The sequence below is a fragment of the Oratosquilla oratoria genome, chromosome 17 (genome assembly GCF_046742065.1).
Source record: "Oratosquilla oratoria isolate Oo_2021 chromosome 17, ASM4674206v1, whole genome shotgun sequence".
In the NCBI taxonomy this organism is placed as follows: Eukaryota; Metazoa; Arthropoda; class Malacostraca; order Stomatopoda; family Squillidae; genus Oratosquilla; species Oratosquilla oratoria.
Window position 1 is genome coordinate 61,251,973 of NC_134793.1, and position 22,811 is coordinate 61,274,783.

General features: G+C 45.6%; 1 protein-coding gene across 1 annotated transcript in view; it reads left to right on the forward strand.

The window, feature by feature from the left end:
• The window catches only part of LOC143034668 (uncharacterized), a 30,677-nt gene extending 11,854 nt beyond the window's left edge, over window positions 1-18,823 (forward strand). Inside the window, exon 2 of the mRNA XM_076201035.1 lies at window positions 17,134-18,823. Within this exon, the coding sequence (XP_076057150.1) occupies window positions 17,460-18,482 (1,023 nt within the window). The 5' untranslated portion in view covers window positions 17,134-17,459 and the 3' untranslated portion in view covers window positions 18,483-18,823. The remainder of the gene's footprint in view (window positions 1-17,133) is intronic.
• The last annotated feature ends 3,988 nt before the right edge of the window (window positions 18,824-22,811 follow it).

Sequence of the window (22,811 nt, forward strand, 5' to 3'; positions counted from 1 at the left end):
GGCATCCGCGCACTGTCGGAACCTGGAATGGCAGTATATTACACGGATGGCTCCGTAGACCACAACAGGCCCCGTAGTGCGGGGGCTGCCTTCGTGACGGATGGTTTGACCTTCGGCAGGAGAGTATCTGATCATGCGTCCACTCTCCAAGCTGAGGCCATAGCGGTTCAAGAAGCGTTAGAGCATGCTCTAATATCTCGAGCTGGTCCTGTAGTGATCCATACGGATTCACAGTCTCTGCTAGGCAGCTTAGAATCGACAGAGCCCAGCGACAATGTACGCCTACTGACCTCCATCTTAGCACTTCTGCTGAAGCTATATCAGCAAGGCAGAAGTGTTACGCTCAACTGGGTGCCGAGCCATGTGGGCGTCCCAGCTAGCCGACACCGCAGCAGAAGTGGCGCGCCAAAGACCCGAAGTCGATGTTGTCGTCCCTCTCAGCAGAAATCAGTTGCACATACGCACCAGAGCTCTTAATCAGGTACAAAGGTTCCTTCAGCACAGACTGGAGGCAGAGGTGTCAGAAAGGGCGAGGTGGTACAGGGCAGTCACAGACAATGAGCCCCTTGTACTTCCTCGCTCTACACCTAGAAAAGTGGAAACTCTGCTCTTCCGTCTGCGACTGGAGGACCGTTGTTTCTGGCAAATAAAGACCAACTCCACGGCAGGAGAAAGAAGATGCCAACACTGCAGCCACCCAGAAGCCACCTTAGACCACTACCTCAAGAAATGCCTCGCAACTGCTTTTCTGGGGAGAGGGCCTCCGACAACATCTGAGGGTCTTGTGCGCCACCACTTAAGTAATTACGAACTATTTACTTGAAACACCAAACACCGATCACATTATGAATGGTGCATTCGCCGGGATGTGCATACGCATTTTACATGAGTATGTACATCTTGTGAATATATGAGTGGGTGTGATTAAACCCGCACACACTCATAAGTCAAATCACCATCCAAACGGGCTCACCTAAAAGCCCGTGGGAATATTCTTTTCCCAATTTGTCAGGGGGGTACAAATAAAGGTTTATACTCGGTATTATTGAGAAATTGGACGTGAGAGAAAAGAAACACCAAGGCAACACCAACACGTGTTTTTATTGGATATCAACACAGAGCACTAACTAATCTGAACACAAATATAAATATCACCAGTGTGATATATATAACGATACTAGACTATATATATATATATATATATATATATATATATATATATATATATAAAATGGATACACAAACCACTCCTCGCACTGCGGGCGCGAGGATGAAATCTCCTCGAGCGTCGATTCCTTCTCCGGACGAGTCCCTTGTGTCCTCCTTGAACGGGCGCACGTCTCCTCGTGATCTCCTTCCCGTCGAGTCCCCTATGTCCTTCTCCTTGGCGGACGGGCGCACGTCTCTTCCTTGGTCTCCTTCAGGCGAGTCCCTCGTGTCCTCCTTGGACGGGCGCACGTCTCCTCGTGATCTCCTTCTGGCGGTGCCCTCCCTCTGTAGAACTGGGAGTGGGGGGGGGGGTGTCCGCCCTTGACGGCGAGCGGCCGTGAAGTCTACTAATGCTCTATCTCCTAGTGATCACCTGCGTCCTTGTGCCCTCCCTCCGTGGAACTGGGAGGGGAGAGGGGGGGGGGGTCCGCCCTCAACGGCAGACGGCCGTGAAGTGTCCTCGTCCATTTTTTTTTTTTTTCCAGCGGCCCTTGCCGATTTTGAGACTGGCTTTTAATTTACCATGCAATATGTGTTTGCCATGTAATATGTGTTTATCATGTAATGTGTGTTGTCTTTTATTTATTTATTTATTTATTTATTTATTTTAATTGTCTTTTTTTATATTGTCATTATTATTTTATGCACACATATATGTATATACATCTATATATACATACATACACACACATATATACATACTATGTATGTACATGGCTGAGTGTTTCGTTGTATATGTCTGTGAGTAGTTGTATTGTTGTTTTTGGTAAGTGTGCGAGTATTTGTTTCGTTATGCCTGATTGTCCTGGAGCTTTGTTTTTAGTGTGTTTTATTATGTTTTTAACGTCTTCTAATTGTACGGGTCGTTCAATATAGTTGTCAGTGTTTAGTCTGTTTAAGTCTGTTTGCGTAAGGTTGTGTTTGTTGGTGGTGTTGTGTTATGTATGTGAGTATTTTTGTTTCATGGTTTGTGTCAAATTGTGTGTTTTCTTCTGGTGTGATCTGAAAAATGTTTTGCCATACTTGTCTGAATGCGTTTTCTTTGTCTTTGTCGTCGTGTAGTTTGTCGTTGTTATGTGTTATGTATGGTGAAGTGTTAGTGTTGGATCCTTGTAGTCTCTTTATTGTGTTCCAGAAGTCTTGTGGTTTTTTGGGGTTGAATTTGATGTTTAATATTAAGTTGTTCCATGTCTCTTCTTAGTTCCTTTTGTATTCAAAGGATTACAAAGGATTACAAAGGCGGAGCATGCCGACAGGAGACCTTTTGGTCCATATCAAGGTCGGATGCGGAAAAAATGATAATAATAATAAAATAATACTTATAAAAAACTATAATAATATATGCAACAAACAAAATACATAAATAAATGGATAGGTAAAGTTGAATAACAAACAATCAGGTAAACAGTAAATAATAATAAATTGACACATAACTAATAATAAATGAAAATCAAACAGACAAATGATAACAAAGCAAAAACAAATAATATAAAATAAATTATAATCATTACAGCATCTTGCTTAGGTGTTTATCAAAATGAGTCTTAAAGCTTCGAACTGAACTACATTGCACTACCTGTGCAGGAAGTTTATTCCATTCATTAACTACACGGTTGGCAAAGTTGTTTCTACCTACTTCCAAATTGAATCTATTTCCGGATAGTTTGAGACCATTGTTTCTTGTCTGATTCTCATTCAATGTGAAAAATTAGTCACTTTTGATGTTGTCAATTCCCTTTAGAATCTTAAAGACCTGTATCAAGTCACCTCTGAGTCTACGCTTTTTTAGGGAAAACAGATTCATATGTTTTAGTCGATTTTGGTATGATTTATTTTTTATATTTGGAATCAGTTTTGTGGCTCGCCGTTGTACTTTTTCCAGTCTGTCAATGTCTTTAATGAGATTCGGTGACCATACGGAAACAGCATATTCCAAATGTGGACGAACTAACAATTTATATAGCTTGTTAATGAGTGAAGGACTTTTGAAATCAAAAGATCGCGCAATCAGTCCTAGAATCTTATTTGCTTTCTCAGAGGCTGAAATACACTGCTTGGATGATTTGAGGTTGTTACTGATAATTACGCCGAGACCTTTTTCACTATCCACTTTTGTTAACGAATTTCCAAATAACTTGTAATCATACTTACTGTTATTTTTACCTATGTGTATTACCTTGGATTTACTTGTGTTAAATTTCATTAGCCACTTTTCAGACCATTGCTGTTATTTATCTAAATCTTCTTGAATATCTAATTGGTTTGAGTGATCATTTGCCACTCCGCACAGTTTTGTATCATCAGCAAATTTGGAAACAGTAGATATTAGTCCATGGTCTATATCATTTATATATACTATGAATAGAAGTGGCCCAAGAACGGAACCCTGAGGAACTCCACTTGTAACATTTTCCCATCTAGAAGTTTTTCCATTTAAAACAACTCTTTGTTTTCGACCATTCAACCAATTACTAGTCCAACCTAATAGGCTACCACTTATTCCGTGTAAAGCTAATTTAGTAAGTAGTCTTTCGTGTGGGACGGTATCGAAAGCTTTTGCAAAGTCTAGATATATTAAATCTACATTGTTTCTTTTGTCATAATTCGAGATAACTGTGTTGTAGAATTCGAGTAAGTTAGTCACGCAAGAACGTTTCCGTCTGAATCCATGCTGGCTATCATTTATCAAACGGTTACTTTCTAAATGATGTTCGATAGCATCTCTGATGATAGTTTCCATTATTTTTCCTACGATTGAAGTCAAACTTATAGGCCTATAGTTATTTGGTTTCTTTTTGTCACCTTTTTTTGGGAGTAACATTAGCTAGCTTCCATTCTCTTGGGACATCTCCGGATATGATGGATTTCTTGAAAATAATTTCTAATGGAACAACAATCTCATTTTTCATTTCCTTTAAGATTCTTGAATACAAACCGTCAGGCCCTGGTGTTTTATTAACTTTGAGTTTATCTATACACCATTCAATTTTTTCTTTTGTTATATTTACCGTAGTGAGTAAGTTCACCCTAGACTTTTCACAGGTTTCAGTTTGGAGTTCACTTTGAGGTGTTTCGTCTACGAATACCGAGCTAAAATAATTGTTTAAGATATTACACATTCCTTCATTTGAATATTCAAGTTGACCGTCAGCAGATAATAGTGGACCAACGTGATTCCTAACAACCTTTTTATCTCTAATGTAACCATAGAATTCTTTGGGATTCTCTTTGGATTTATCAGCGATTTTCATTTCGTATTGTCGTTTTCTTTTTCTTATTGTCTTTTTTAAATCTCTCTGTATTGATACATAACTTTCATAGTCATTAGATGCACCCGAGCACTTACATTTCTTATAAGCCTGTCTCTTTTTAGCAATACTTTTTTCAGTTTCTTTGTCGAGCCACTTTGGGCGAGACTGATTTGGGGGACGTCTGTCCTTAAAAGGAATGTAAGTTTGAATCATCTTAGTGAGCGTATTTTGAAATATTTCCCACATCTGGTCTACAGGTCTTTCGTTTAATTTTGCCTCCCAATCTGTAAGCTGAAGCTCCTGACGTAGTCCTATGAACTGAGCTTTACTGAAATCGGGTATTTTAGAAACCCAAGTATCTATTCTAAATTTTTTTAGGAGTTTGAATCTAAGTTGTGATCGCTATTTGCAACAGATTCACCGACTTCTACATCAGGTACCATACTTTCGCGGCTAGTGATCAATAGATCGAGTAAGTTTCCATATCTTTTGGGCTCTTTTACATGCTGAATTAAGTAATTGTCACCAAGAAAATCAATCAAGCGACTACCTATATGGCCATGTTCAAGGGTCATCCAATCAATGTCAGTAAAATTGAAATCACCCATTATCAATAAATCCCGGTTGCAGAAACTAAACAGTTCTTGAAATAACAGTTTATCGTCTGCTGATGATAATGTCTTTGGCCTATATATTACACCTATATTCATTTTTTGTCCATTTGTTTGGGTTAACTCAACCCACAAACTATCGTATGCATCCTGTTTCACTTTCTCTAAAATACAAGCATGAACATTGTTTTAACGTACAACAGAACACCTCCACCTTTCTTGTGGTTTCTATCCTGATGAAAGTGTTTAAATCCCGCAATATTAAATTCAGCATCGAACTCTGTACCATTTAACCATGTCTCAGTTATTCCTATCATATCGAGATTTTCGCTTTTGACATACGCCTGTATTTCTTGAAATTTGTTCCTAATACTACGAGCATTAAAGTACATGGCTTTAAGAAACTCGTGATTATTTCTTTTTGACACATTTTGAGTTTCAATATCATGTCTTACATTATCATTTTGTTTTTTATTTATTCCTTGCTCTATATTATTATTTGGTCCTTCATTGACATTCAATGCCTCATTAACATTTCTCCCATCAAAATTAACATTTCCCCCATCACGGTCATCTGGTCGATCACGGTCATCCGATCTCTTTTGTACATTTTGTCCCCCTACGTCACCGTGATTCACGCCGGCCTCCCGTCGTTCAATGACATTATGTCCGGAATCCCTTCCTAAAATTATATTTTGTCCTCCAGTGACATTATATCCTACCGTGACATTTTCTCCTCCATTATCATTACATCCTATCGTGATGTTTTGTCCACTATCATTGCTTCCCATCGTGATCTTTTGTCCTCCACTCTCATTACATCCCATTGCAACATTTTGTCCCATGACATTACATTCTTCTAGTATTTGTGTTTGTAATTGTTTGTGTTATGTGTGGAGTTTTCTGTTATGGCTTTGTTTTTTATGTTGTTTGCCTTCCATATTAATTGGTTTAGTGTTTTAGATGTTTTTGGTGTGGGTAGTTGTTTGTGGTGTGTTGTAGGTATACTCTGTGCGATTGCGTTGTTTAATAATTTGTATCAGTTTTCTATTTTGTCATCTATGTATTTTGTGTCTGTTATTTGAGTGTTTGTGTTGGTTTGTGTTTCTGTGTTGTTGTATTCTTCTGTTGTTGTTTCTAGTATTGTTTTGAATTTCTTCCAGTCTGCTTCTTTGTAAAGTAATCTAGGTGGTGTGGGGATAGTGATCGCTGTGGTGGATGGTGTGAAGTGCAGTGGTATGTGGTCTGATGAAGTTATGTCGCCTGGGTGTATTCTGTATGTGAGGTGGTGGTGTCGGTTGGTGAATATCATATCCGGGTTGCTTGTTCCGGTGTGTGTAATGCTTGTAGGGAAGTCTGGGCCGAGGAAGGTGAGGTGGTTCTGTGTTATTAGTTGATGGATGCTTTTTCCTACTTGATTGTTGTATGTGTGTTTTAGTGTTTTGTGTTTTGCAATAAAGTCTCCTATGATGTATGTTGGTTGTGGTTTTTGTGTGATTTTCAGTATGTCTTGTGTTGATAGGTATGGTCTTCGTAGTGGGAGGTATGTTGTGGCTATGATTATGGGTCCTTTGTTTGTGTGTATCTCAATGGCTAACATGTCTTCATCAAAGTCGTTTAATAGCTTGTATTTTATGTTTTGTTTTATGGCTATGGCTATTCCTGCGTTGCCTTCGTTGTAAGTATTTTGTGTGTGTGTGTTGTAGTTGAATATTTTAACTGTGTGTTTCCCTATAGAATTGGTTTCTTCTGTGGAATGTCCAGTGTTGTACGTTGTGTTGTAGTATGCATATTGGTTGACTGTCCAGTGAGGAGTGTCTGTTGGTTTGTGTTTACGAATGTCGTAGTATCCCTGTTTTTTTTTTCTGTCAGTCTTTGTATAGGGGCTTTGGTCAGGTCTATTAGCTTTTGTTTTATCATGGTGTCTACAGTCTTTTCAGGCATTTTTTTGGTGTATATGTATTTGATCCTTTTGTTTTGTAAGAGTGTGTGTACGTTTTGATGGATTTCTTCGTCTGTCATGTCTGTTGTGTTTGGTGTTATTATTTATATTGTTTCTGTGTCGTGGTTTGTTTTCTTTGTCTTTGTGGGTTGTTCAGTTTCTGATGTATGTTCTGTGTTGTGTGGCCTTTTATTTATTTGTTCCTCTGTTTCCATTGCTTCTGGTTGTGGTTGGGTGTGAGTCGTGTTGTTTATCATGTTTAGTATAGCTGTGGGTTTGATGACTGAGGGTGGGATTTTGACTGTGGGGAGTCCATTTGCTTTGTAGAATTCATCAATTGTCTGTTGATATGTTCCTGGTATTGCTGCTTCGGTTATGTTGGCGTGTATGATTGCTGTGTTTATGACTGTTAGGTGCTTGAGGATTATAGGGTTGGGTGTCGGTGTGGGGGATGACTGAGCAGTGTTGCCTGTGGCTATGTTCGCGTATGTATTGTTGGAGTGTGTGTGTGTATGTTGCTCTCTGTTCTCTTGTAGCTTTTTCTTGATTAGATCTTTTCTAACTTGGCATCTGGCGGCGTAGGTTGGATGGTTTTGGCCACATGCTATGCATTTCTTGATAGCGTTAATATGGTGTTCTAGTGAGCAATATCCTGAGCAAATTGTGTATGTGGGTGGTTGTGTGCAATGTTTGAGTGTGTGGTCATATGAATAACATCTTGTGCATTGGGATAGGTGTATGTATGTTTCCTGACTGAATGTGTGTGTGGGGGGGGGAGACTGGCTGAACATAAGGATACCGGTTTCCAGGCTCATCTTTACCACAGTTGAATTTTCCATCTTGACCTTGATGATAGTTTTAGTGTTTGGTAGTTTGATGACGTTTGTTATCTTCATGTATTGGTTGAGCCGTTCTAATTCATTCTTGATTGTGTCTGTGTCTTCCTCGTGTATGTGTCCGTCTACTTGTTTTATAATCAAGGTCCTTTTGGCGTTAAGTTCGGGGGGTCCACAATGTCCAATCCTTCTTTGGCGAAGGCATTCTTGGTCGATTTCTTCGCTAGTTCTTCAATTGTCCGGTCTTCTGCTATGGCGGTGTGCTGAGTTCCGTTAGTGTGGAGTTTTTAGATAGGTATTTCAAGCTTCGATAGGAGTTTCCAAATGGTGGTGCGTTTGGTCTGGCCGGCATTGGGCCGGTTTTCTCGGATGTTAATTATGCCCATTAAGCCGAAGCGCGTTGGGCTTTAAGTGTGTGAGTGTGTTTGTTAATGTGTATATGTTAGTTATTGTGCAAGAAAGAAAGAAGAAAAATCAACGAAAATGGTATGGGGGAGGGGGGATCGCAGGGGCTACGGTCTATGCTCACGTATCGTCAATGGCTAGCGGCGGTTAAGGGAAAGCGGCTACGCTGTCTGGTGCCCGAGTGTACGCTCGCAACGTATGGACTGCTCGGTTGCCGGGGAAGACGAAGCCTATGCCGGTTCCGCTTTAGTAGCGGGAGACCGGGGGGGGGGGAGTTCCCTTCTCCACCAGTCGACTGAACAAGTTTTGAAGACCACAAGGGGCTATGTTCAGTCGAAAGCGGGGTTATAAGGGCATAAACCGTCAGAGCGAGAGGCGAAGAGAGTGCCTTGGCTCGGGTAACGGTGTCTAGAATATTCGACGCTGAAGTTCACGATGAAGCGGAGGTAACGTTCACGCGTCTGCATGCCGTGGTGTCTTCTGCTCGAATATGACACCGTGACGCATTTTCTGTTCTGTGTAATTTGGGAATTAAGTTCCCACGGGCTTTTAGGGTGAGCCCGTTTGGAGGGTGATTTAATGTATGAGTGTGCGTGGGTTTAACCACACCCACTCATACATTCACAAGATGTGCATACGTATGTGATACACGTATGCACATCCCGGTGAATGCACCCTTCCTAACATGATCAGTGTATTCAGTTAATATGTGTATGTGTGACAAGTGGTATAATAATTTTTAAGGGGGTGATTCGAGCATGCTCTAACGCTTCTTGGACCGCTATGGCCTCAGCTTGGAGAGTGGACGCATGATCAGATACTCTCCTGCCGAAGGTCAAACCATCCGTTACGAAAGCAGCCCCCGCATTGCGGGGCCTGTTGGGGTCTACGGAGCCATCCGTGTAATAGACTACCATTCCAGGTTCCGACAGTGCGCGGATGCCTTGTAGGGCCTGCGTTCGTACTCTTTCCTGATCACATAGCTTCTTCTTACTGGGAAACTTTGTGACAACGAAGGTTGCAGGTATCGACAGCCATGGTGGTGGGGACTTGAACTCTGGGTGTGGAGAGTCCCTACCCTTCTCAAGGAGAGCGCTGGTGAGCCTGAAGAAGTCCAGGAGCCCAGCCGCCTGAGATAGCCAGGTACCAGAGAGGATAAGAGTATCCATCCGTCCCAGAGCTATCACAAGGCTCTGACTCAGCTCAGTTATCCTGGGGCTCTGGATTATCTTGGCAAGGAAGTCGACCTCCAGCCTTCTGACCCGTGATGTTAATGAAGGCAATGAAGCCTCCATCTGGAGGTTAACAATCTTAGTCCAAGGTTGAGCTCCTAGGATAATCCTTGGTGCGGCATTTTGGCAAGGCTCCAGGTCTTCAAGCTTGGCAGTCACCACATTTATGAGAGCTGGGGCAGCGTAGTCCACCACACCCACTCATACATTCACAAGATGTGCATACGTATGTGATACACGTATGCACATCCCGGTGAATGCACCCTTCCTAACATGATCGGTGTATTCAGTTAATATGTGTGTGTGTAACAATTGGTATAATAAATTTTGAAGGGGGGTGATTCAATGTATGAGTGTGTGTGGCTTTGGCCACGCCCACTCATACATTCACTAGATGTGCATACCTATGTGATATACGTATGCACATCCCGGTGAATTCACCCTTCCAGACATTAACGGTGAATACAATCAAAAGCACAAGAAATATAAAAACTAAAGGGGGGCTGACACTCCTTCAGCCGACGCAGTTCGTATTGACTTAAGTGGCTGCATAGGCGGCGCACAAGACCCTCAGATGTTGTCGGAGGCCCTCTCCTCAGAAAAGCAGTTGCGGGGCAATGCTTGAGGTAGTGGTCAAGGGTGGCTTCTGGGTGGCGGCAATGTTGACATCTTCTCTCTTCTGGCGTGGGGTTGTTCTTGATTTGCCAGAAACAACGGTCCTCCAGTCGCAGACGGAAAAGCAGAGTTTCCACTTTTCTAGGTGTGGAGCGAGGAAGTACAAGGGGCTCGTAGTCTGTGACTGCCCTGTACCACCTCGCCCTTTCTGACACCTCTGCCTCCAGTCTGTGCTGAAGGAACCGTTGTACCTGGTTAAGAGCCCTGGTGCGTATGCGCAACTGATTTCTGCCAAGAAGGACGACAACATCGACTTCGGGTCTTTGGCGCGCCACTTCTGCTGCGGCTTCGGCTAGCTCATTTCCTGGGACGCCCACATGGCTCGGCACCCAGTTGAGCGTAACACTCCTGCCTTGCTGAGGTAGCTTCAGCAGGAGTGCTAGGATATAGGTCAGTAGGCGCACATTGTCGCTGGGCTCTGTCGATTCTAAGCTGCCTAGCAGAGACTGTGAATCCGTGTGGATCACTACAGGACCAGCTCGAGATATTCGAGCATGCTCTAACGTTCCTTGGACCGCTATGGCCTCAGCTTGGAGAGTGGACGCATGATCAGATACTCTCCTGCCGAAGGTCAAACCATCCGTCACGAAAGCAGCCTGTTGGGGTCTACGGAGCCATCCGTGTAATAGACTGCCATTCCAGGTTCCAACAGTGCGGGGATGCCTTGTAGAGCCTGCGTTCGTACTCTTTCCTGATCACATAACTTCTTCTTACTGGGAAGCTTTGTGACAACGAAGGTTGCAGGTATCGACAGCCATGGTGGTGGGGACTTGAACTCTGGGTGTGGAGAGTCCCTACCCTTCTCAAGGAGAACGCTGGTGAGCCTGAAGGAGTCCAGGAGCCCAGCCGCCTGAGATAGCCAGGTACCAGAGTGGATAAGATTATCCACCCGCCCCAGAGCTATCACAGGGCTCTGACTCAGCTCAGTTATCCTGGGGCTCTGGATTATCTTGGCAAGAAAGTCGACCTCCAGCCTTCTGACCCGTGATATTAATGAAAATGGACTAAAACATATGAATCTGTTTTTCCTAAAAAAGCGTAAAGGGAATTGACAATATCAAAAGTGACAAAATTTTTACACTGAATGATATATAATCAGACAAGAAACAATGGTCTCAAACTGTCCGGTAATATATTTAATTTGAAAGTGAGTAGAAACAACTTCGCCAACCGTGTAGTTGTCGTGACGCGCCGCTGGTCAAAACCAGATAGGCCGTCACACAACTCGAGCTAGGCTTTTATACTTGCTGTAGTTGGCAAGCATAGTTCGCAAAGACGTCCCGGCCAACCAATCAGGAACTCGGAAAAGCTTCCCGGGCTCCCACCAGCCTCCTTTAAAAGGTCCGCGCCTAGCCGGGACGAGCAGTTCACTCGCTTCCTTTCGAACTTTCTCTTATACTACATCTTCTCATTTCAGTTTACCTCCCACTAAAGATTTTTCCGTTTTTCCACCTTTCTCTCCTACTACGCCTCCTACCATTTTCTGAACTTTTGGTGATTGTAATCTGTTTTTAATCCCGGCGTCGGCGCCGCCATCCAGGCTCTCAGTCCATTTCTCCCGTGCCACGACCACCAACAGCCCCTAATCGCTCGCTAAATCGCCCGATGGCAATAGCCCTCTTTTATACACTACTATCTTTTAATTTTCTTACAGACATTCTTCCCCTCCCACAAAAACCGATCCCGCGCAAGCGGGTGGTCTTTCCTAGGAATTCAGAATTCAGTTCACTCCAGGGCACGACATTTCCAAGCAGCACTCCTCTCCAAGCAGCAGTCCTCTCCAAGCTTCAATTTCCCCTTCGCTCTCAGACTACGACCTTCCCTCCCGAGCTTAGTGTTCATTAAAAACCCGAGTGCTTTAGTGATATTGTGAATTTCATTTCCCTGTCCGAACCAAATCACGACAAAGTGGTGACCCCGAGTGAGGACAACCAGGAAAATTGCAGGCTCACAGGTTAAACTTCCAAGTTTCTCCCAAGACTTGGAGAGCTGGCTAGTTCACGCCGAGGCGTACTTAGCCACCCAGAACGATGTGCCGGACAACCAAGCCTTCGGAGCATACATCGCCGCACTACCGACGGACGTCATTGCTCTCATCCGTGACGTCGTCAGTTCACCTCCGGAGGAAAACAAGTGTGCAGCCCTCACGACTGCCTTGAGGAAACACTACGCCAGGCCCGATAACTGTACAAGGAAATCCAGCACAGCGAACTCGGAGACGACCGACCATCACAACTCTTCAGGAAAATTGCCACCCTTAACGCACGGGCAAGGGTGCAGTTGCCCAAGGAACTCCTCTGGTCATTACACCTCGCCAAGATGCCGGAGGACCTCCAGTTAAATCTGGAAGCCCTAGCTGCTGACAAGAACGACGACGCCAACTGCTCCATCGCCGACAGGATGTACCAGCGCCATAGGTCCTTACAAGCTACGACACACGCCAAGCTCTGCGAGGAGCATCGTTTACAGTGATGATGCGATAAATAACATAAGTGAAGTGTGCAGTGAGAATCCAGGTGCAAGTGATTGCGGGATGCACGGTTACAACCCCCCCAGATAGTGTAGTGAGCAAAACCACTCTTTCATCGTACAATGCCAACGACCAAAGTGTGCAGCAGCTACGGCAGGAAATCACCGACATGAAGAAATTGCTGAGTCGGTTTTTGGACGAAAAGAACGCCACCAAACACCACGAAGCACTGTCCCGGAACAGGATAGTGGACCCTGCTGGTACCATACCCGTTTCGGCAACAAGGCGCTCAAGTGTGCACAACCTTGTAGCTGGTCGGGAAACTCCAGACGTGAGGGCCAGTAAGCACTCCCACCCCCGCTAACCATGCCCACACCCTCCTCTCAGTGCGTGATAGCAATACTGGCCTATCGTTCCTGGTGGACACTGGCTCAGCCGTCAGCATCATGCCTCCGACGGAAGACCCGAGCCAAGGTACAAGCCTTCCGTCGTACGACCTGCTTGCAGCCAACGGCACACCCATTGTCACGTACGGCAGCCACTACAGCGACCTGGACCTCCAGAATGGCAAATCCCTTGGACCTTTGTGATCACAGATGTCCGTCAACCCATTCTTGGCTACGATTCCTACAATATTACAAAATGGCAATCAGCGCCAAGGATAACTGCTTGTACTCTGCAACTAGACGCATACCAGGAACTACCACTAACGCCACTTCTCCTAATGTATCTTACCTTCAGCCAGCTGGCGAATACACCTGTATCCTGCAAGATTTTCCCCAGCTGACGTCTCCATGTAAGGCCACCACTACCCGCCCCCACAACACTGTGCATCATATTCAAACAATTGGCCCACCTGTCTACTGTGAGCCTCGATGCCTCTCCCCAGAGAAGTTGGTCGCCGCCAAACAAGAGTTCCAAGACCTCCTTGACCAAGGCATCATCCGCCCATCGGAGAATGCGTGGGCATCGCCACTCCACATGGTCCCCAAGACACCTCCACCACCCAATCAGTGGCGGGCCTGCGGTGACTATCGCCAACTTAACCGCATCACCAAGGCCGACCGCTATCCCATCCCGCACTCCCAAGACTTCCATTTCAAGCTCTCCGGGATGCAAGTCTTCTCCAAGATCGACCTTGTTAGGGCGTTCCACCAGATTCCTGTGGCACCAGAGGACATCCAGAAGACAGCCATCGCCACACCGTTCGGCCTTTTCGAGTGGAAAAGATGTAGTTTGGCCTGCGTAATGCCGCCCAAATGTTCCAGTGGTTTATGGACCACGTCCTCAGAGACTTCAACTTCGTCACCGTCTATATCGACGATATATTGGTGGCCTCTGACAATCACGACCAACACCTCCGCCTTCTCTTCCGACGACTGCAAGAGTATAGCCTCCGTATCCACCCGTCTAAGTGCCTCCTAGGAGTGTCATCGCTCGACTTCCTCGGGCATCATATCTCAACAGCAGGTCTATACCCTCTCCCTCAGAAGGTGGACACCATCATAGACTTCCCACAGCCAACATCCGTCAAGATGCTGCGCCAATTCCTAGGGATCGTCAACTATTATCATAGATTCATCCCTGATGCAGCCGCTAAACTCGCACCACTGAACGACCTCACCAAGAACCGTTCCAAGCGGTCGGTCTTACCCGTGAAGTGGTCTCCTGAAGCTACCCAAGCATTTGGACAGGTCAAGGCTGTAATTGCAGAGGTTGCCCGCCTGTCCTACCCAGTGGCCCACGCCCCCACCTTCCTTACCACCTACACCTCCTCCACAGCGATAGGCGCAGTCCTCCAACAGAGGGTCAACGGACAGCTCCAGCCAATTGCATTCGTATCCAAACGACTGGACCATTCTCAAATGCGCTATAGTGCATTCGACAGGGAGCTTCTAGCCATATTTTCAGCCGTGACGCACTTCCTCTATTTCTTAGAAGGCCGGCCATTTACCATTCTTACCGACCACAAACTGCTCACCCATACACTGGACAGGATCTCTGACCACCACTCACCAAGAGCCTCTTGGCAGCTGTCATTCCTGTCCCAATTTGATACTCACATTGAGTATATCAAGGGAGAGGATAACCAAGTGGCCGACGCCTTGTCCAGGATTACCTCTAGCATCCTCCTTGATCACCACCACGTTGACTACGCACGCATCGCCGCCTCCTAGGGTAACGACGAGGAACTCCGTCTCCTACGCGTGAATGGCACCTCCTCCCTGCAGCTCCGACAGCTCCCCAACACTCCTGCACCATTGTGGTCTGACATCTCTACAGGCAAACCCCAGCCGTACATCCCTGCCTGTCAGCGTAAGGATGTGTTCTCGGCATTCCACGACCACAGTCATCCTGGTATCCGGGCAACACAACGTCTCCTCACGGATTGGGTCGTCTGGCCAGGCATCAACAAAGACGTCAGAGAATGGACCCGCACCTGTCTTCCCTGCCAGTCTTCAAAGGTCACGCGCCACGTCCACGCCCCACTCCAGCGTGTCCCTACACCCACAGCACGCTTCCAATCAGTCCATTTGGATATTGTGGGCCCCCTTCCACCGTCCCGTGGCATGCGTTACCTGCTCACGTGCGTCGACGGTACACCAGGTGGCCAGAGGCGATCCCTCTCCTGGATATATCTGCCGAGACAACTGCCCGTGCTTTCCTCTCCGGTTGGGTATCCAGATTCGGCGCCCCCCACACCATTATCACCGACAGGGTCTCCCAGTTCGAATCTGATCTCTGGTTCAGAATGCTCAAGCTCCTTGGCACCAACCGCAACCGGACTACCGCTTACCACCCTCAAGCCAATGCACTAATAGAAAGATTCCACCACCAGCTGAAGGAGTCCCTCAAAGCACAGCAACCCTCATGCAACTGAGCTGATGCCCTCCCCCTGGTGCTCCTCTCCATTCGAAACACTCCTAAGGTAGACAGTGACGTGTTTCCATCTCAGCTAGTTTATGCTGAAAGCCTTCGCTTTCCTAGGGAGATTGACACCCCCGCCGTTGGCGATCCTGACTGTTACGCCCTCCTTCAGCTCATCAAGGAGACCTTCAACAACACCCGCCCCTCGCCACCTCGGATGCCACAATCAAAACCAGTGCATGTTCCCCGAACCTCGCTGCTAGTGACTACGTTTTCGTCAGACTGGACTCCAGACGAACCCCTCTCCAACGCCCGTGCGATGGACCCTTCAAAGTCATCAGCAGGTCGGCGAAACACTTCCTCATCGACCGAAATGCCAAACCCGATCGCATCTCCATCGATAGGCTCAAACCAGCTTACATTCCCCTTTCTTCCCCTACCAACGCTCCCCACCCTTTCCAATTTCTTTTACAACATGGTCCTGACCCCATTCCCACCACTGAGCAACGGCAATCTATGCAACCTCTGCGCCCCATATCGAGTGTTCCCCCCGAACCTCATGACCCCACCCCTCCCCCGGAACCACTCGTCTCTTCAGGCCACCCCTTTCCAGCCGATTCCCTAAACCCACACTGAAAGGCTCAGTCAGGATCCTCGCCGCACCCGTCCCCTCCATCACCCAGGCCAACCCTGCATCCCACCACCAGTGTTCTCCCAGCCCCCAAGACCCTAATTTCCCTCCGGACTCACTCTCCCCTTCACTGCAACTATTCTCACCTAACCGTATATCTCCACAGCTCCATGCCCAGCCAGACCCCCTTGCCAACACAGCGACCACGCCTCCAGCACGCTGCCGCCGCCCTCTCCATCATCCAGGTCGTCCTCTCCAGAGATGCCATCTGATGGCACAATCACCCGTTCCGGTCGGGTGATAAAAAGGCCGGCCCGATTCTGCCACATCACTCGCGTCTCGCCTTACCCTCCGCGGCGCTCGCTCCCAAAGAAGGGGTGGAGGGACTATTGTAGTGACGCGCCGCTGGTCAAAGCCAGACTGGCCGTCACACAATTGTATTTCTATTTCTATAGAATTCGGGAATAGAATTCGCACGGGCTTTTGTGGTGAGCCCGTTTGTAGGGTGATTCAATGTATGAGTGTGTGTGGCTTTGGCCACACCCACTCATACATCCACTAGGTGTGCATACTTACGTGATATATGTATGCACATCCCGGTGAATGCACCCTTCCTAACATTAACAGTGGATATTCATGGATGATAACACTGGGCTGCATAAAAAAATGCAACATAAATGACAGTATCATTTTCTAGACCAATTTTTCGTGCTGATCACGGTGGTAGTAGTCATTTTGCTCCAAAAGTTATAGTTTATGTGTTACAGCATATATCCTAGTGTAGTGTTTTGTTAATCCGCGCCAGATTTGTGGCGCCTTACGTTGATTAGTCGAGTGCTGTAGGTATTAGGTTTAATCTATTAATTGTGAGTATTAATTTAATTAATATATATGTTTAATACTATATATATGTTTAATACTATATGTTTAATACTATATGTTTAATACTATATGTTTAATACTAGTTTAATACTAGTATGTTTATATACCTATTTTGTTGCAGATTCATTGACGGATTGCTGCAGATTCATTAATTGAAGGATGCCACGGACTTGCAAGAACCACCCCGACTCCTTTTGCTACTTATGCGGCAAGGACACACCATCAAAACAGAAGCGCACCATCACTTCTTCAGTAAAACATCTCTATCGTGCCTACTTTGGCATCAGAATTGGAGATCAGGATAAACCATGGGCTCCTCACATTGCCTGTGTGAACTGTTTTTCTGGTTTATGCCATTGGAGCAAAGAAAACCGTAAGTCAATGCCATTTGGTATACCAATGGTGTAGCGGGAACCTACAAATCACCTTGAAGACTGCTATTTTTGTATGGTGAAACCACTGGGAAGAAATGCTAAAAGCTCGAAACACATTAGATACCCAAACATTCCATCAGCTATGCAACCTGTACCACACAGTGATGATGTTCCTGTGCCAATACCTCCTAAGAATGTACACCGCGCTAGTTCAAGTGACTCTTCATGTAGTGACGGTGAAAATCCGGATGTGTATCAAGAGATCAAGTTGACTGGGGCCTCTGGGAAAAGCCCTCAGTTGTTCGAACAGAGTGAGCTAGATGACCTTGTAAGAGATCTTGGGCTGTCAAAAGAATCTGCACAATTGTTAGGTTCAAGGTTAGCAGAGAAAAATCTTTTGGCAAGTAATACACACTTTGCATGGTATAGGCATCGAGAGCAGGAATTCGTGCAGTATTTTACTAAGTCAGATGACATGGTGTATTGCCACGATGTTTCAGGTCATTCTGTTACCTTAAAAGAAACCTATGCTACCATGTCACTTCTTCTTAACAACATACAATATCAGGATCACAACTGGCTTCTCTGTGGTGACCTAAAGGTCCTGACTATTTTATTAGGGATGCAGGGAGGCCACACAAAACACCCATGCTTTTTATGCTTGTGGGACAGCCGTGCAGATTCTGTACACTACCGACAACGGGAATGGCCACAACGGACGGAATTTGTACCTGGCAGCCATAACGTCAAAACACTACCACTTGTACCAGCAGAGAAAGTGCTTCTACCTCCCCTTCACATAAAGGTGGGATTGATTAAAAATTTTGTGAAATCACTTCCGAAAGATGGAGAAGGGTTTAAATACCTGTCCCATAAATTCCCTCTTGTTAGTGATGCTAAACTGCAAGCTGGCATATTTGTAGGACCACAGATTCGTGAGCTTATGTCAGATTCCGGATTTAGTGAAGCATTAGCACCTCGTGAAAGAAGTGCTTGGGAAAGTTTTAAGTTAGTTGTGGCAGGGTTCTTTGGGAATAGAAAATCTGATGACTACAAGGAACGCACGCATGAGCATCAAAATACATTTCCTACATAGCCACCTTGACTACTTTCCTGCTAACGTGGGTGAGTACAGTGAGGAACAGGGGGAGAGGTTCCATCAGGATATATCCGAAATGGAGCGCCGCTATCAAGGCAATTGGAGTGTGACCATGATGGCTGATTACTGCTGGTCCCTTCGAAGAAGCTGGACAACATCTGCTGATAAACCGGCACACAAGAGAATGTCGCGAAAGCGTGCTTTTCAAGGAGAATAGCTGCCTTCAGCTTTCAAATAATACTGTATTTTTTTAAATCAGATATCTACATGCCTACATGTATGTTATGCCCATTTATCATGTTTTTATTTGTTTTCAATAATATGAAATGTACCGTTAACCTCGAATGTCCTTTACTTACCCATATATATTCACAGGTCTTTTATAGACCTGGCTTAGACGCATTTCTGCACAATGAATCTTATAAATATAGTGTCAGTTATTACAAAAAAAAAAAAAAAAAAAAAAAATGAGGACCTCCCTGAAAAAATGGGTATGCTTTATGGGTTTAGCATGCGAAACTGTAATGAAAAAAGTTAATGACGTCTCTGTTGCAAGAATTTTTTTTCTGGTGCAACCCAGTGTAATATATACATATACCAAAGGATTGTTCCACCTTACATGAGGGGTAGCCAAAAAGGAAAAGGCATAGAAATCACTCCCACCCATTTCATTTCCCATATATTCCACTCCCCTCCACCCTCCCTCCTATCTTGGCACCTCCTGGATGATGGGTCATCCCTGCATCCTGGCCACTGACCCGGGTCAGAAGCAGTGTCGCAAGACACAGCACATCCACAGCAAGGCCGCTTCATAAATTCGGCGACCCCCCTTTCCGTCCCCTGAAGCAGAAAAGGAGAAAACGGGGAGAAATCCCTTCGGGCTGCGTCAAAATTTTTCTCATACTTCCTCACCCCCCATCCCCCACCCACTCCCCCTCATGCATCACAGCCTCATCTATACACAACCCTTCTCCATTCACCCCTATCTTCTGTCCTCTCCCGTCCTTCCTCAACAGACACATTATGACTCCCTCCTTGAACCATCCCCATTCCTCGTCCACTCCTAGTTCTACTCTATCCTTTACTCTCTCACATTCCTCTCTCAACTTCTTCTTATACTCATTTTCCTTTTTTTCTTTCTCATTTAAGCAGTTCACTCTAAGTACCTCCCCATCCATCCATCTCATCCTAGGACGCCCCCTCATATTCACTCCTTCCTCCTCCGCCTTCCACACTTCTTTTACTAATCTTCCTTCACTCATTCTTTCCATGTGACCAAACCATCCTAATACTCTTTCATCAACCCTATCTCCCAGTTCCCTTTCCACCCCTGTTCTCCTCCTCACCTCCTCATTTCTCACTCTATCCAGCCTAGTAACCCCTATCATACTTCTCAGACATTTCATCTCAAACACATTCAAACTCCTTCTCTCTCCCTCTTTCATGTTCCATGTTTCTGCCCCGTACATTGCTGTTGGCACAATCACTCCTTCATATAACTTCCACTTAGCATCCATTCCTAGATGTCTATTTCTCATTACACTTTTTAATCCACCAAGGCATTTACTCGCTTCTCTCAATCTACATTCTACCTCCACCCCCACTCCTCCCTTTCCTGTCACATTCGCACCTAAGTATCTGAAACTATCCACTTCCTCCAATCTCTCACCCTTAATGCTCACTTCCAGCCTACTGTCACTCTCTCCCCTTGTACATCTCATCACCTTACTTTTGCCCACATTTATCTTCAGCTTCCTTCTTTCACACACGTTCCCAAACTCTGTTACTAACTTCCTCAACCCCTCCTCTGATCCTGCAAACAGTAGCTGGCTCACCTCCCACTTTTCTCCATTTTCTTTAACCATCTCCAACCCCCAACCCACTATCCTTGCATTCACCTCTCGCACCACCCCATCCATGTAAAGATTGAACAGCCAGGGCGACATAACACACCCCTGACGAAGTCCTACCTTTACCTCAGACCATTCACTCTCTCCATTTCTAATCTTAAACGCAAGCTCTACTACTCTCATAAAAACTCTTGACTGTTCTTAACAGCTTTCCTCCTATCCCATATATCTGCAGTACCTCCCACAGTGCCTTCCTGTCTACCCTGTCGTAAGCCTTTTCCAGATCCATAAAAGTCCAAAAAACATCTTTACCTTTTCCAATAGTTTTCTCACGTATCTGTCTTACCACAAAAATCTGATCTACACATCCCCTACCTGTCCTAAACCCACACTGTTCCTCACCAATTACTCCCTCAGTTCCTCTCCTAATCCTCTCAATCAAGAGCCTCCCATAAGCCTTCCCAACTACACTTAACAAGCTGATCACTCTGAAACTACTACACCTGTCCCCCTTTCCTTTGTAAAGAGGAACTATACAGGCACTCCTCCAGTCTTCTGGCACTCTACCCTCTCTTAAACAAACATTAAATAACCTCACCAGTCAGTCCATCATAACTGTACCTCCTTTCTTCAGACATTCTGCATGGCATCCATCCAACCCAGGTGCCTTACCTGCTCTCAGCATCTTAACAGCTGCTTTCACTTCATCCTTCCCTATTTGTCCTCCATTTCCTCACTGATCACTCTCATTTTCTTTGCGCTTCCCACTGCAACTACCATTCCCTCCCTATCCTCCTTCACATTTAGCAACTCCCTAAAATACTCTGCCCACCTTCCTCTCACTGCCTTCTCTTCCATTATCATCTTTTCATCTGTACCTTTTACCTTTTCTTCTCTACTTGATTCGTCTCCTCTTCCTCTTTTGATTTCTTTCCAAAACATCTTTTTATCACTTTCAAAATTTTCTGTCATACTCTTTCCCCATTTCACATCTGTTTAAGAAGAAAGTCAAGCATAAGTACACATGGGAGAGGGTGGTGGATGGAAGTGTGGCAGACAGAGCGTTAATGGACTATAGAGTGGTGACCAGGAGTATGGTAGGAAGAAATAAGTATGCATATGTTAAGGGGAGAGAGTGGGGGAATATCAGATCATTTCCTGGTGGAAGGTAAATTCAGAGTGGAGAATAGGTGGAGAAAGAGGAAAAGGGCAAAAGGTAGGGAGGTACTTAGAGTGAACTGCTTAAATGAGAAAAAAAAAAGGAAAATGAGTATAAGAAGAAGTTGAGAGAGGAATGTGAGAGAGTAAAGGATAGAGTAGAACTAGGAGTGGACGAGGAATGGGGATGGTTCAAGGAGGGAGTCATAATGTGTGCAAAGATGGTGTGTGGAACAAGGAGGGCGGGAGGAAATAGAAGGAAGGGTAGTGAGTGGTGGGCTGAGGAAGCAAAGAAGGGTGTAGATGAGAAGAAGCAGGCATTCATAGATTGGCTACAAATTATGACGAGGGAATCGTATGGGAGGTACAAAGTAAAGAGAAAGGAAGTTAAGCATAAGATATAGGAAGAAAGAGGAGAGCAGATGTGGATAATAATAAATGTGAAATATTTATAGGGGGTTGACACTCCACCAGCCGACGCAATTCGAATTGAGTGAGGTGGCTGCATAGGGGGCGCACAAAACCCTCATATGTTGTCGGGAGCCCTCTCCTCAGAGAAGCAGCTGCGGGGCAATGCTGGAGATAGTGTTCTAGGGTGGCTTCTGGGTGGCTGCAGTGATGTCATCTTCTTTCTTCTTGAGTAGGATTGCTTTTATTTGCCAGAAACAACGGTCTTCCAGTTGCAGACGGAAGAGCAGAGTTTCCACTTTTCTAGGTGTGGAGCGAGGAAGTACAAGGGGCTCGTAGTCTGTGACTGCCCTGTACCACCTCGCCCTTTCTGATACCTCTGCCTCCAGTCTGTGCTGAAGGAACCGTTGTACCTGGTTAAGAGCCCTAGTGCGTATGCGCAACTGATTTCTGCTGAGAGGGACGACAACATCGACATTGGGTCTTTGGCGCGCCGTTTCTGCTAGCTCGTTTCCTGAGACGCCTACATGGCTCGGCACCCAGTTGAGCGTAACACTCCTGCCTTGTTGGTGTAGCTTCAGCAGGAGTGCTAGGATGAAGATCAGTAGGCGTACATTGTCGTTGGGCTGTGTCGTATCCAAGCTGCCTAGCAGAGACTGTGAGTCCGTGTGGATCACCACAGGACCAGTTCTAGATATTAGAGCATGCTCTAACGCTCCTTGAACCGCTATGGCCTCAGCTTGGAGAGTGGACGCATGATCAGATACTCTCCTGCCGAAGGTCAAACCATCAGTCACAAAAGCAGCTCTCGCACTACGAGGCCTGTTGGGGTCCACGGAGCCTTCCGCATAATAGACCGCCATTTCAGGTGTCGACAGTGCGCGGATACCTTGTAGGGCCTGCGTTCGTA